The sequence below is a fragment of the Solea senegalensis genome, linkage group LG8 (genome assembly GCF_019176455.1).
Source record: "Solea senegalensis isolate Sse05_10M linkage group LG8, IFAPA_SoseM_1, whole genome shotgun sequence".
In the NCBI taxonomy this organism is placed as follows: domain Eukaryota; kingdom Metazoa; phylum Chordata; class Actinopteri; order Pleuronectiformes; family Soleidae; genus Solea; species Solea senegalensis.
Window position 1 is genome coordinate 21,782,660 of NC_058028.1, and position 16,542 is coordinate 21,799,201.

Below are 16,542 nucleotides of genomic sequence, written 5' to 3' on the forward strand. Positions count from 1 at the left end.
TTCAATTATTTCACATTCCTACAGAAGATTAAGTTGTAGTTTCCTCACACATACTGTGCCTCCTCTCATCAGCCGTTCCCATTTTTTTCCAGCTCAGGGAAATGCAGAAGCCAGAGCAGCTGCAGTCCAGTGATTCCTCAAAGTCAGACTAAATCTGTTTCCATAGCACTTGTATGCATTGTTGTTGATTTTTATGGAAGATTTTCTTTTCAAATGCAAATCTAAAATGCACATTTAAACAGGCTGAATGAAACCCACCTCATCAGTGAGGTACAAGAGTGTCTGATTGACGGCTGCATTTTGCTCCGCCCCTGCAGCCGCTGGCAGCTCAACTTAGTAAGCTGCAGTCACACTTTTACACACACACACACAGAGGGGGAGAGAGAGGGCACAGATCGACGCAGGACTTGGACCAGGGTTTCGTGGAGATGCTGTCCCCGCTGTGGAGATGGATCATCCTCTGAGTTCTGTCACCTCGTAAGTCCACGCGTTTGTCTACTCACTACACACACACACACACACACATAGAGAGAGGAAGGCAAATTGTTCTCTTGTCCCGCTACAAGCTGTAAGGACCAAGAGAAGCAGCTTCTCTCCTCCTGCAGGAGGAAACGTCCCATTTCTCCATAGAATGAGTGTAACTAAGAACCTCAGCGCTCCATGTTTGTATCTTTCGTGCTGGGACAAAAGGAGTTAAACCAGTGGAGGACACGAGTGAACGAGTTTTATTTGTTTGTTGTTATAGATGTTTGCAAATGAACACAGATGTAGTAAACGTGGTAACATGTGTATCCACAAATTGTAGTTGTCAGTTTCTCCTCTTACTTGTATCAAGAAACAAATATTGAAAATTGAAAGTGTGATCATTTAAAGCTGCAGTGCGGAGGAGGTGACTGTGGGTAAAAAAATGAAAATAAATCACATGGACATGCATTAGTGAGCATGACATACATACCTCCTGGCAACATTAATAATGCGTGCTATTGCTTGTTATTTGTTATTATGAGAGGTATTGTTACAAAACAGAGCCGTGGAATATCAGCTATAACCTCATTCAAAAAATAGAGCAGCCATATGAGCAACTGGCTCTGATACAAGCACCAAAGGACCAAGCAAGTGTTCAATTCCCTGTGTATGAACACACTTTATTAGTCACCTGAAGATTATAAAACACCTATTTGAAAGGAAAAAAATGTCATTACCAATAGAAATTCCCCAGAAATAAACAACCAAGGCTTCCAGGTTCTAGTCTACGCTGTGTTATGATGAAGGTTGTAGTGGTTTGGAGATCCTGCAATGTATTTTTGAATAAACATGATTTAAAGCTATGTTTTTTCAAATAGATCTACAGGAGATAATGGAAGTCTATATTGAATAGGCACCACACTGGTGATGATATTAACTTACAGTATATACTGAATCAAAAGAATTATGAAAAAATAATATAATACTATAAAGGAGAGTAATTATAGTGAAGATATTAAACAATTGCAACTTGTAGACGGTCCCTGCTCACTCACTGATTACTTTGAAAGGGAAATTCCACCACTTGTCACAGCAATAACACTAACAATAACACGTATTAATACATGGCCGCAAGTTATATATCTTGTTCCCACACGTTATCAATTTGTGTCCACATGATATTTATTTGTAGTGCAGTGAGTCCCCCCCCTTTTCATCTATGTGAACAGAAATGATGCAACATTATTTGTATGCCGTGTCCTTCATCTGGAAACTCTGTCAAGCAATACTATCAGACCTGACTGAAGGAGAGGTTGTGTGTATACAGCAGCAGCAGTGCAGGGGCAAGAACCATTTATCCAGTCAAAAGTTTACTGACGTTATAAATTAAGTGAGAATTAGGCTAATTTTTTCCAACCAGCAACCAGATGTCATTCCCTGGTTGCTATTCAACAAAGGTTGACTTCCTGCAAACTGGAAGTCCAGGTGTGTGTTGCTTTTTTGAGTGTTCAGCTCAAATTTGTTTCAGATTCAAAGTCGTTCACAAGAGTCCAATTTGATTTGATTTGATTTCAGCTTGTTACCTCAATAAATACATAGATGCCATCTTAAATACCTACAAACTTAGTTAATCAGCTCATGTGATGTATCACAACTGTTCACAATAATGATGTTATCATATTTTAAGTAAGTCTGAATTTGTAATAATATATATATATACATATATAGCTAATTATATAATATATGTACATATACATACATATATATATATACATATCCACATACAGTACATAGAAATGTACAATGGGTCATGTATCAGGCCTGAAACTGTGAACCTGTCAAGCTCTTTTCTGTAAACCTACACTTGGGTCAGACTGTGATCCATCTTTAATTATTTAGGCCGATTAATTCTGAAAACAACAGGTCTTGTCAGGAAGAGTTCCATGGGGATGGGAGCAAGCCAATCCAGGTCTTTAAACATGTAGTGCTGCCATTTTGTGTACGTTCCTGACAAAATATAACAGAGAATGCTGCTTCGAGTCAGTTGTAAAAATCCACCATGAAAGTGTGACATAAACAAAGCCCAAATCAAAAGACTAAATCAGCGTCTGGGGCTAAAATCACCCAGCTTGCTGCTGCTGATACTGTATCTGGGTTTGAGGCAGTGTGAAACATCACACTATCAGCATCAGGTTACAGTCTGCTGATTAGAACTGATTAGTGTAACAGTAGACGAGGGGTTGTTGATGTCGGTTGGTGTCGTTAGCGTTCATCCAGCACAAGGTCAGCCGGTGCTGTGGATTTGACTGACAAAGTTTATTCTGCAGGTTTGATGCCGAAAGACATTTTAACGTGGCTGCACGGTGTCATCGTGATGTGCGGTGCAGTGCTTAATGACTTAATTGACTTAATATGAGTGTAAACAAAAAACGCTCACCACCAGATCTCACTGAAGGGAGCATTTGTGTGGACAAGTGTTTATCCCTTCAAACTATTGAACAACAGGGTTTTTGAGCAGTAGATTTCACTTTTGTTGGCATTTTCTTTGTGTTTTCAGTCATACTTTGCTGTTGCCTGTTGTGTAACCTTCATCTGAATTTCCATGAAACAAATTACTTCCTGTGTGGAGTGCGGAAATGTCCCCAAGTGACACATGAGCTACAGTAAATACTGCTTGTGTGGAGCTAATAGGACTAATCTGCATTGTGTGACAATGATTTGATTCTAATGGACATTTAAAAGTCATGCGCCACAGTTTGACAGTAATTATAACTGCTGGTAATAGTCAGATTGTTATTTGTGTCAGGTTAATGTCGGTATTAACTGGTTTAGCGCTGTAAACTACGTTTTTAACCAAATATTTCTCTTTATGAAAGTCCTTTAATCGTCACTGTGATGCAGTGTTGTGGCACTGCACGAAAGAAAACTCAGACTTGGCTACAACTTTTACAATCCCACATCTTTTGCCCTGCAGCTAATGTTGCTAATCAGCATCACCTGCACTCTCCTTGTTCCCTGATCTGTGGTCAGTGCTGTCTGACTCAGCCACTCAGCAAACCTGCTGGATCAATGTGGCATTTGCTTTCCACCTCAGAACAGTATAATAAATGATACTACATTTACTTATACCAGTTATACCAGTTTGTAAAGTAAGTAACAGTGAAATATCCTTTCTAATAACCCAGTGTTATATTGTGCATTTATGTTGCCCAAGTCTTAATGATTCATTCACATTTTTAGAGATTCCCATCTTTAAAGGTGGGCTTTAGTTTTTGAGGCATATCATAATCAGGAACAGACTTGAAGCTGCACATGTCAGTCACCACTAATGTGTGCTCACTCTGGCATTTGACTGTGAGTCCTGGCCAACTGCTGGCAGAGAGATACCTGGAATTCTATGCAAAGACCGATTTGCCTACCTGGATCTACCTTTTCTACTTGAACACGGGGTAAAAGTTCATGTGTTTCTTGTGAGAGGTGCAGACAGAGGTGTGGAGGAGGGGCAGCCTGGGCTCCAGATGTGTGCTGTTGCCTGGGGATACCTGCGGCTTCTCCCCCCCCTTACTACACTCTGCCTGCCTCAAGCAGGACGAAACTATATGGCGTTGTTTGACATTGCAGACAGTATGTCACACGAGAATCAACTTGTTGAGTCGACACATTCCTTAATAATATTCGCTGAAGCACAGATCTCTGTGCACTTTCTGGGACATGATTACACCCAGTTTTGCTACATCACCTACTTTTTTGGAAAGGGTTGTATATTATTTATTCCACATTCTACTTTGGAGAACAGTTTTACTACATTCGGAAAATATTTTTTTACGTCACTTAATAATTTGTCTTTTTGGTTGTTTTGTCTCTGGTTGTAGCTTTTTTTTTCCACAGCTGATCTCCTGTTGCAGCTGATGGAGTCTCTGTTCTCACCATAGCAGTAAAGCTTGATGGTCTAATTGCTATCAGATGTGGTGTGAGGTGGAGTTTAGATTGGAGACCAGTGTTTGTGTCCTCTTATTCCTGTGATCTGGAAGAAGGCCGAAATGCTGAAGCATCAGCTAAACTGAAAAGAATTAAGCTGTAGTGAGCAATGCTTTCCTGTTCTTTCCATTTCCAGTGATCGTACTTATATAACGCTTTTTTGGACACTCAAAGACGCTTTACAAAATAAAGGACAGTACTGAAGTAAAAACAAATAGTAAATAGACAATTAAGTGTAGGCAGTTTTAAACAGGTGGGTTTTGAGCAGTGATTTAAATGTCTGAGTTCCTGATGGGTTGTAGGAGTGAGTTCCAGAGAGAGGGGCAGCAAAGGTCTCGGTCCCCCAGGGTTCGGTGCTTTGTCCTGAGGGGAGTGAGGAGGTTGGAGTCGGCGGATCTGAGGTGGTGGTTGGGACAGCGTAGGTGGAGGAGGTCAGTGAGATATGAGGGGACCAGGTTATGGAGGGACTTGTAAGTGATGAGGAGAACCTTGTATTGTGTGCGGTATGGAACAGGGAGCCAGTGAAGTTTTTTGAGGATGGGGGGTGATGTGGTCACTGGAGCGGGTGTGGGTGAGCAGACGGGCAGAAGAGTTCTGGATATATTGTAGTGTTAGGAGGGGAGACTGTAGAGGAGGCTATTGCAGTAGTCGAGTCTGGAGGATTTCTGCAGTGGATTGTGATTGTGATAGGGAGGGACGGAGACGGGCTATATTGAGGAGGTGGAGGGGTTTTGGTTATTTCAATAACTGAATTAGAGGGTGGAGTCCAGGATAACGCAGAGATTGAGTGAGGAGGGTGATGGATTTGTACACCTGGGTGTCGTCGGTGTAACAGTGAAAATGAAGTCCATGATGACGGATGATATGACCAAGGGGAAGCATGTAGATGATGAAAAGGAGGGGGCCGAGCACCGAACCTTGGGGAGCACCAGTGGAGACAGGGAAGGTAACGTAGTGATGGCGGTAGGAGGAGAACCAGGAGAGTGCTGTGCCGGAGATGTCGATGGTTTGGAGACGGTGGAGGAGGATGCTGTGGTCGATGGTGTCGAATGCTGCACTGAGGTCGAGGAGGAGGAGGATGGAGAGTGAACCAGAGTCGGCGGAAAGGAGGAGGTCGTTGGTGACTTTTAGGAGGGCTATTTCTGTACTGTGATGGGGGCGAAAACCGGATTGGAATGTTTCAAACAGTTGGGAGTTATTGGAGATATTGCTGGAGCTGTGAAATGATGGTGCATTCCAGTATTTTTGACAGGAGTGGGAGGTTGGAGATGGGTCTGAAGTTGTCCAGGTTGTCGGAGTCCAGGCCAGGTTTTTTTAGAAGGGGTGTGATGGTGGCTAGAGTGGGAGGAACAATACCAGAGCTGAGGGAGGAGTTTTTGAGATCCCTTCTTCTTATTATTTTTGTTATAATGTTTTAAATCAAACAAAATGTATCACCAGGGAGAGGTAGCTCATCAAACAGGGAATAAAAGAAATGTCAGTTTTTAAGATTTTTTTTTGTACCTCAAGCAGCTGGGGATCTTTTTATTTATGTGTTAGTTTTATTTAACTTTTATTTAAGCAGGTGATCTCATTGAGACACAAGGGTCTTGTTTTCAAGAGAGAGTGACAATAACAACAATATAAACAAAGACGCTGTCGCAGTCATGAGTGAGACACATGTCGATGTTGTGGATTTGTGGATTTATTCATTCACAGAAAGTATACAGACGCTTCCAGTCCAGATGCTCGTGCGTCTCTCATTTTCTCAGCTCATTCCCTGGGTCTGCTGCAGAGACACATAGGACATTTAACATAATGCAGTAACAATCAAATCAAAAGTTATACGTGTAAAATAGCTTTAAAAGTAAATGAACTAAATGCCTAAATTACCCACAGACTGTGTCTCCTTAAAACACAAAAGTAATTCAAAAAATGATTAAAGTGAAATAAGCTCTACATCTTTAGTCCCTGCTGCAGCATATTCCAGGAGTTTGAAATTAATTTCCCTCCCCTCATATTTCAGTGCAGACTGATGGATGGAGAAAGTGAAAATGCTTTTGGAGTCAAGGTTTTGGCTGCAGTGTATCTTGAGACATGTAAGTGGAAAAATAAGAGGGCAGCAGTCTAGGGAGTGAATTGTAAATGATGTTACATAATAAGGTGTGGGAGGTTAACATCCAGATATGGATCTGAAAACTCAGAAATCGTGTATGAGGGCAGTACTTCATATGAAGTTCTTGGCCGCACGCAGAAAACATCACAGGACAAACGTTGTTCTTTCATTATTTTCCAACTCATGTTGAAAGGAGGTCACGTGATGAATCTTGAGATGCTCCTCAACAGGACGGTAACTCGATCACCACTCTGAAGATTGTGACCACTTAAGTTGGATTACAGTTTGGGAAACAGGTCTGGTGAACGAGACACTGCCCCCTTCTCACCTCTTTACTTAGGAATGACGACAGACATTTGAGTGGACTAAAATGAAAGTGGGAGTTTCTGGGTGAGCGAGAGAAACAGGGAGGTGGCAGCAACCAGACATTGATTAGAAACTGGAAACCATAATCCCCACCTCAATGAGCTTTTTACTGATATTTTATCTATGCTTCAAAGTTCCCATGAGGCCATCTGTCTATGCCTGCTCCCTGTAGTATGCAAACAGCTCCCTGTTATCTGATTCTGTTCCACTTTATTTGCTATGGACTAATTCATTTAGCTCTTATTTTGGATTCTTCATAACCCCTCAAACATGTTACACTACAGGTTGCATTCAGCTATTCACACACATTTACACAGCCAATTTGTGGATCTCTGTGTTGCCCAGGGATGTTTTGTCACACATACTGAAGCTAGCATTTAAATCACCAACCGTCTGGTTAGTGGACATCCCCTTTTCCCTCCACAGCCTAAGCTGCTCAAACATGCATCTGTTCAATTTTCTTTAAAAGCAGACATTGATCCATCTGTTTCAGACAACTACTCACCCTTGTCCAATCTGTTTTTTGTTTAGAAATATTTTTCTTTTGAAAAGAAAACTGCCAAACAGATCATGGCATTGTTGACTGCACACAGCAGATTTGAAGCGTTGAAGTCTGGTTTCTTTCACATGCCTCCATGAGCACATTCCACTAAATCGTCTGTGGTCACAGTCTCTTTTTTTTCCATCATTCTCTCATATTTCACTTGAGAATAGGACATAATATCCTCTGATGTGGGTGAGTGTTTCAATTTGATGCTACTGGTTCTGAGTACATGGCTTTGATTCTGTAAATCACATGACTTAAAAGCTTACACAGTGGGTTAGTGTCTCTTGGCTTGCTCTAGTTTTGTCTTCCTCCTCTGTCTCGGAGAGGAGTTTCTCTGTGTTCCATTGTCTATTGAGCTATGATAATGCTGCACTGGCCTGTGTTGTACCACAGGGTTCCATCTTGGGCCTGCCCCTATTTGTTTTATGTTTCCCTTAGGTCCACTAATTCATGCATATATTTATCTACATATGTATATTGTTTTGTTGTTGTTGTTTTTTTTGCTGTTATGATACTTATACACAAAATGATCATTGATGCAAATTGGAACTTGCGTGTCTGCTCATCGCTCTCTGGGTTGGATTTTCCGTGACGTTACGCTCACTCCTCTATGCCTCAGGTAAACATCAGTGGATGACTTCCAGCCACTGTTATCCAAGTGACATGTTGTATTTTGCTCATATCAAAAAACAGTCACCTCTGTTACAACCCCCCCCTATGATTAGGAGTGGCCGCTTGCCGGCCTTTGTCATTCAGGCTTAGGTAGGCGGGGTCATCATTAAGATGATGAGTAGAGCTGAAACAATTAATCGATGAATCGTTTATTAATCGATTACTAAATTAATCGACAACTATTTTGATAATCAATTAATCGGTTTGAAGCTTTTCTCATGATTCAACACAATTTCTGATTGTTTAAGCTTCTTAAATATTGCTCTGGATAACAAAGAAATCATTAAAAGTTAATCATTTTGGTTTGTGGACAAAACAAGACATTTGAGAACATCATCATTTGTTAAGGTTTTCTGACATTTTATGGACCAAACGATTAATCGACTAATCGAGAGAGTAGATCTCCCTCAGCAGTGGAAGTCAACTCTCTGCAGGAGAGGATGATGGTGTTTGAGCGACTTGGTGACCTGTCTGTATCATATGATGTGGGTGATGCGCAGCGTTTCTGATGAGAAGCGTAATGTCTTTCCAAATTCCAAACAGAATACTCAGTTCATTGTTCACTGTTCATTGTCCAAATGTGCAGGCTGATGCGATGGATGTTTGCAGGAGGATTATTTGCAGTGATATTGTTGAGACACATCAAAGGCTGTGCTGTGGCTGATGCCTTGTCAACAGCTCCTTGCTCATAAATGCTGTGTGTTTTCTGGTTAATGTGTGACCCTCTCTGGTCTACCAAGTCATTCATGTCACTCTTAAATTGCTTCTTCAGGCACTGAAGTTGCTGAGTGTTGAGTGGTTGGGGCTGGTTGGCTATGCTGAGGTTATAACTCAGTCTGGTTCTTTCCTTTCCTTTTGTATTATAGTATATAAAAAAGGAGTTTTGTAAATGGTGTTATTAAATCTGCAAGTACAGTTAGAAGTAAGAAATTAAAGTAGCTGCTGTTAGTGTGTCCTGCTTGTAATCCTTTTTTATGAGAGGGGAGTGTGATGACCCCTCCCTATCATTAGGAGTGCTCACTTGCTGGCCTCTTCTTTTCTCACTCAGACTTAGGGAGGCGGGGTCATCATTGAGATGATGAGCTACACCTTGACCATGGCACCACATGGTTTAAAAAACCTTCTTTCCCCCATTTACAAAGCTCTCACACAACATGAGCATGGGCCTCAGCACGAGTGTCTGTTTTAGTTTTGCTTTATGCATCCGTACACACTCACACATCCATACCTGACACCAAATGACTACTCATTTTTTTAAATTGTTCCTTTTTTTTTGCACTAGACCTTGTCTCCAGTCCCATTTTTGTTGCCGCTTAAGAGCCGAGCTGTAACACCTCCAGCAGAAACCTCACAAAAGCATAAAAAAGCAAACATTTTATCAAGTGCAGCCACATCAGACCAAACATGGAAGTGACTGACACTTAGCAAAGACTAGAGTGTTGCTCCAGTTAACTCACCAGTGTTCCTCTTGTCTGTGAGTAAAAATAAACTTCAGTCACCTCTGACACTGTGTTGGAAGAACAGTTTTTGGGACTTTGATTTAGTAGACAATCCTAACGACTGTACATTCCGATTGTGGCTTCCTGTAGGTTTTGGCTCCATTTCACTGTACATTTGCTTATTTCATGGTGGTAGAAATGAGCAACTAGTAGCTCTGCAGCCTTTTGCTTATCATCAGTGGGCGTCTCCTTCTGTCCAGCGTCCTACACTTTCGAATGTTCTTCCATTATGCACACAGTGTTTCTCTGTATGCTGGCACACAGACATTTTGGGATTCAGCATCTTGCCCAAGGACACTTTGGCATGCACCACGGTTAGGGAACAACCAACTCCGCCTTCTGTGCCAAAGCTAACCACACGTCTAATTTCATTTCCATCTGGAGTTGTGGCTGAGCTGTGGCTTGTTGCTAAGTTGTATTTATAGAGATCTCTGACTCTGCTAAAACATCAAACCAGCAGAGGCTGATGAAGCCAATGGTCATGGGCTCAGCTGCTTCCTTATTAAGACACTGTGATAATTAGCGTGGTCTTTGTCAGCACCTTAATTTGATCAGTTGATTAGGACTTTGTGATGAAGCCCCAGAAAAGCAATGTAATTAAAGCTGTATAATAGACTCAGTGGTGAGATTGTGTCAGCTGTTGTTTCCCAGGTCGTCATGACTGAACTTTAAAGAACTTTACCTAAACTTGAGTCCACTGTGGATGTGTTATCTGGGGCATGAATCACTTCTTTCTTTGTATTGTTTGTTTATAAAGCATAACCATATACCGTCTATCATCTAAACCATACAGTTATTGTTATGGCCAGATTATTCATGTCATAGTCTTTCCATTACGTCCGCAATGAATAAAGGCTAAATGGAAAAGCTATAGAAAAGGAAAGAAGATGTCAAAATAAACAGTGAATGGAGTTTGTTATAGTCACTGGCAGAGCGAGAAGGCAGACAGTTCTAAATTGTAGTGATTAGGGGAGTATTTGTTGGCGAGACACTGTGAATGGTGACGGCAGTTTTCAGTGAGTCAGTTGAAATGGAAAGTTCATTCCATTTTAGTTTGATATATTGTTTCACCCACAGGCAGCTGGAGGCCCAGGAAGAGCTGTGATTGCAAAAGGCTGCTGGGTGTTCTGTCATCACTGTGAACGGGGTTACCATCCATCTTTAGCTGCGGTCACATGATAACATTTTTGTTTCGAAAACATTTCAGGCCCTGAAGATATGTTCATTGCACGTGCTTGTTTTTTTTCTTCTAAGGTCTTTTATCTCTCCTTTAACTGTGTCGTTTTGTGTTCCCTGCAGGTTTGTAAGGAGATGGCTTTGCAACCGGCGTCACTCTTTGTGGATACTGCTCATCCTGCTTGTGGTCTGTATTACCATTCAGACCCTTGTTGCCCGCCAGGCCAGGTAAACTCTCACGAAAACAATACAAAGCCGTGTATGACGTGATTACATTGCCACCTAATGATGTCACTGACTTATTAAACTCAGAAAGGCTTCTGCAGATTTCACTAACTTGCCAAGTGCAGTTTAAATGGTGATTTAGCAGTATGTTTTTACCAAATTTCTCATATTTAAACTGGCATCTTATGGTGCAAGTGTGTGAAAGAAGAATGTAAACACAGACTTATAAACAGGATATATAGACCTGTGGGCCTTGACCCTATAGTCTAATGTAAAGGTGCTGCAGGTGGGCACTAATAAGTCATTAAAAATAAAGTTTTATTTTTTTCAGTGAATTTTTGGCTCATATAGTTTCAAATAACATTAAAAAAAAAAAAAAAAAACATGTTATTCTTCCTTTATATGATCCTTGGACCAGTCTGTGGACCTTGCATAACACGTGTCATCATATTTGTTGATTGTTGGAGGATCATAGTTGATATAATACCTTTGTGATGTGCTGGGTCGAGCAGGATTAGAGAGGAAAAGGCCTGTGTGTTCATGCTGTTTTCTTTGGCCACAGACGATTTTCAGACTTTAGATTCATCCACTTCATTTTTAAGCGTGGGAGTGCCTGAATTAGAAGATGCTGACATGGTGATAGCATTCTGTCCCATAAACAACCTTTTAGCTTTCATTTTGTAATTGAATGCCCTCTTGTGGCTGCAGCAGGTGATTGTATCTGCAGAAGAGCTCCACTTTCTGCTGATGCACCTCTCATTGTGTGTGTGGTTCATTATGTCTGGGGCTTATCAAGTGGAGGCAAGAATTTTTTTTTTGTACATTGAGGATCAAACTTGAGGTGTAAAACTGGTGACCTTTTTTATGACTGACCTTTTTTTTTGCCCACTGTGAGATATGTTTCATTTTATCAAATGTTGGTAAACACCTTATTTCTCCTATCAAGGTACTGTTGGGGTGTAAGACTTTTTAAATGCCCTTTTATTACCAATTAGAATGAAATGTAATGTAATCTGCACTGCTATAACAGTTAAAAGGATATACTGGAGGATAAGCCCTAATCACTTATTATTCACCAGGTTATCTCACCAATATTTATTATTATTATTATTATTATTATTATTATTATTATTATTATTATTATTATTATTGTTGTTGTTCTGCCTTTGTTTTGGCTTCCTGAACAGAAAGGATGTAACATTATTTATGTAATGCGTCCTTCATCTGACAACTAGTTCTGCCAAACAATACTATCAGACCTGACTGAGCATTTGTGTGTATACAACAGCAGCACTTGTATGTATTTATGAGTATGACAGTTGTGTCAGTGTAATAGACCTTTGTTTATATTTAAGAATTATGCATTAACGCTTTAAACTAATATTTTTAGAAATAATTTCCCATGATCTGTAACATATTTCCTAGTCTGTAATCCTATAAAACCCTTTATAGGATTACAGGGTTGGGAGTTGTGTGAGCTTCTTATGCATTCAAAGCTCCCGTCAGGTGGATTTCATGGACAATGTCAGATATTTCAAGGGCACTTTGTATCGAGGCCGTGCTCATTTTTGTCCCTGCTCAAATCTCATAATGTGGAGCCCGAATGAAGACCAAGAAGTTCTATGATGCAGACATGCTGCGTGCCATGAGAATCTTTGCATCGTACTGACTGTGTTTATGTTGTCTTGTAGGAGTGACAAGTCAACGGGGCTGTCAAATCTGAGATTCACTGTCAACAATGACCACCTGTTTCCTGCTCCACAAAATGTTTGGGAGGACCTGCATTCTGAGACTTTACTGGCAGGGAAGCAAGGCGTGCTGAGACCAGCGCAGAGTGACAGGGCTTCAGATCTTCATCATCAGAATGGGGGCCACGAAAAGCCATCTGAAACTATTCTGCAGAGACATGGGGATAATACCGAGACCTTTGCTTCAAGAGAAGTGTCACCTGGAAAGCCGCCTCTGCCAAAACATGAGCCTCCAGGTTCGTTGGCCCTCGACAGTACTAGGACAGGTTTAACCACACAGGGAGACAGAAGGCTTCCCAACACGCCCACTCCATTCACTTTTTTCAAGGATCACCTCCACAGCGCAGCCCACGCACAAGCAACCTGCCAACCAAAGTCTCGCATCGTTTTCCTGAAGACACACAAAACAGCCAGCAGCACCATCTTAAATATCTTGTATCGCTATGGCGAAAGCAGGAATTTGACCTTCGCCCTCCCTCTGAACAAACACAGCCAGTTGTTTTACCCGTTCTTCTTTGCCTCGCATTTTGTGGAAGGTGTCAGCAGCAGAAGTGTGAGGGAGTTCCACATCATGTGCAATCACATGAGGTTCAAAAAATCCGAGGTGAGCTTTGTCACACTGTTGTTTTGTCCTGCACAATTTAAAGTTTTACATGTGGAATTTGAAAGTGTGGATACATCGCAAGAGCCCTTAATGCTGGCCTCAGACTGCAGGAGATTTAAAGTGCTGAAAGATCTGGTTGCTTTACGCACCAGAGGGGAATCTTCACAGATAATCTCTAATCTCAAAAAAAGAGAAGCAAAACAAAGTCAGTTCAGTTTATCTTATATTTTGTCACACACTGGCAAGCCTCTCCTCCAACTCAGCTGCCCACCTCAAAAGTGCCACTGCAATTTAAATCCTAAATGTCAAACATGTTTGACTGTTATTGAGGCAGCCACACACAGTAGTGTGGGCAGTTTTGGAAGAATGGCTCAGTCAAACCATCCTCCAATTCCTTGGCGGTGTGGGTGGGGGTGAGGGGGGCAAATATAGGTCAAATCTGCCGACATTCCTGTAGTCTGAGCTCATCACAAGGGCCATGTGTGGGTGAGGCAGAACTGCATTTGCTGTGTGGGTTCAAAATAATCTCCAGACTATTCCATTTACAAACCCAACATTGAGGCATAATAGCTAGATCCATGCTGTTGGGCAACATTATCGAGAACTTTCTTGTCCATTTACAAGTGGTTGAAAACTGTTATTGTGGACACAGCATCATCATAGACGAAGACTTAATGTCTAAAATAAATATTTTCTCATGTCACAGGTGGCAAAAGTGATGCCTGAGGATTCCTTCTACTTTTCCATCCTGAGAAATCCCGTGGCCATGATGGAGTCCATCTTCATTTACTACAAGAGCATTCAAGCCTTTCATAAGATGAACAACCTGGACGACTTCCTAGAAAACAGCTGGAGAAGCTACAACTCCTCAGTAATCAACAACCACTATGCTCACAATATCCTAGCCTTTGACTTTGGTTTTGACAACAACATTACAGCTGATGCTGAAGACCTGGAGGACAGAACCAGAATGGTTATTGCTGCCGTTGAACGGGAATTCCACCTTATTCTTATTTCCGACTACTTTGACGAGTCAATGATCTTGCTGAGGCATGTCCTCTGCTGGTCCCTGGATGACGTGGTTTCCTTTAAGCTCAACAGTCGCAGTGAGCGAACTCGTCGGCCTCTTTCGGCAATCACAGCAGAGAAAATCAGGAAGTGGAATGCCCTGGACTGGAGGATTTACCTGCACTTTAACACCACTTTCTGGCACAAAGTGAACAGCCTGGTTGGTGAAGAGCAAATGGTGAGGGAAGTATCTCAGTTGAGAGAGCTCCGGAACAACCTGGCAAACACCTGCTTAAAAGATGGAAGGGCAGTGGACCCGTCCCAGGTAAAAGATGCTGGACTGAAGCCATTTCAGTATGGGGCAGCTGTTATTCAGGGCTATAACGTAAACCCACACATCGACAGAGAAACCAGAGCAAAATGTGAGAGACTAATTACTCCTGAGCTTCAGTACACGGAACGTCTGTACACACAGCAGTTCCCTGGGATCGCTGCTAAGCCAAGGCGGTTATCGAGGGTAGTTCGTTCACAGAGTCTCCATCCGGACAGAACTGAGACGACGGGACTGGCCCGGAACAGGGACGCCTACCAGAGACGCTTTATAAGACGCAGATTCTCAAATCTCAAGAACTTAAAGGCCTTTACAAGTGCCTTGTCAGAAGCTAACTACAGAGAACGGTCGTGAGGGATGGTAATTGTCCTTAAATGATGATCTCTGTTAATACTATCAGGTATGAGAGCAGCTGGTCCATCTAATGCTACATTTCTATAAAGCATAATATAAAAGCTAAGCTGCACAAAGCAGCTAATTATCTGAATATGATTATTATTGAGGAAATGATGTTGGTGCCTTTTTAAAGTATTTAAAGTAACTATTTCAGAAATGAATCATAATGTGTATTTTCTGCCTCTCCTCAGCAGCCTTTAAAGTAAGTTATGTTATCAACATCCTTGGTCCAACTCTGCACTAAACACACACAACTGTATCCTGGAACGAATGTAAATCAGCCTGCATCTTTAATATTCTTTCAAGATATTTGGAAGAGCCTTATCTGTTCGAGAAGGTTATTTAATGTTATGTGCATCCTTCTGTCTGTGGTGTCTCATTTACCGAGTTGAGATTTGGAAGACTGTACGCGGTCGACATCAAAATGCTCCGTCTGCAGTTACATAGATTAGGTTTTAATCGTGTTTGTCAGGACCAGAGTGACGTACTGTAAAAACCTATCATAAGCTATGTGAATGAAGGATGCCTCTCTGTCCGATCGCCTTCTTTTGATGTTTTGTAGTGATAAGGATTCATTGAATGTGTGAGTATATAATCAAATGGGGGGGGGACTTGTGATTAATTGAAATGAAAATATTTATAAAATTAACTGGATGTTTTACAGTCTTGTTTCACTTAAATAAAGCTCGACAAATGAAGTAGCTGGATAACACACAAAAGCTTCCGTGAATAATGTGTAGTACGTACTGTATTCTTTTCCCTAAAATCATTGTGTATGCTGAAAATTGATCAATAATAAGCACAGGTTTGAGTTGATTGTTGAGATGTAGCTCACTGTCACATATTTCACATTCATTGTAGCAGTCCAGCTTTAATTTACTAGCCCTGAGATACATACAGTCAAGAAAACGACAAAGAATAATATCTCAACTGGTGGCAAACAAGATAAATGTTCTGTGTTTATATAATGCTATAATCCTAGTCTTGGAAAACACTTTGAGTGCTTTAGAAAACAATTTGCATACACTCTTTTCTATCACACTTTATGTATCCCTCGCTGCCGGCATAGCCATGAGGAAGAATTAGGTTAGACGCCGACCGATTAATCTGTTTGGCCGACTTACCAGGCTGGTTCTTGCCTGTTCCTCCATTTCAAATAAATAGGCTGAAAATGCTGTTAAATAATTGTGATGATAAATAAAAATGAATCCAAAGGATTTTTTTTTTTATTGTTAGACGCGCTCAACATTTAAGATAATGTATTTCATGTTTCACTATATATATTTATATCGTTTTTTGCTCATGGTGGGAAACTAATTCCAATCCCTCTTTGCTCCACTAGGGGGAACTGTTTGCATTTCAATCAATGCAATGAAATTCCCTATTCATTTGAATGTTGGAATGAATGCGCTGGATGGAGGGATGCATGAAC

At 41.2% G+C, this 16,542-nt stretch overlaps 1 protein-coding gene across 1 annotated transcript; it reads left to right on the forward strand.

Annotated features, from left to right (window-relative positions):
• Positions 1-380: 380 nt before the first annotated feature.
• gal3st2 (galactose-3-O-sulfotransferase 2) lies at positions 381-16,306 on the forward strand. The gene is made up of 4 exons (XM_044031507.1): positions 381-477; positions 10,922-11,026; positions 12,715-13,375; positions 14,082-16,306. The coding sequence occupies exons 1-4, from the start codon at positions 449-451 to the stop codon at positions 15,066-15,068; spliced, it is 1,782 nt and encodes a 593-aa protein (XP_043887442.1). The 5' UTR covers positions 381-448; the 3' UTR covers positions 15,069-16,306.
• Positions 16,307-16,542: the final 236 nt, after the last annotated feature.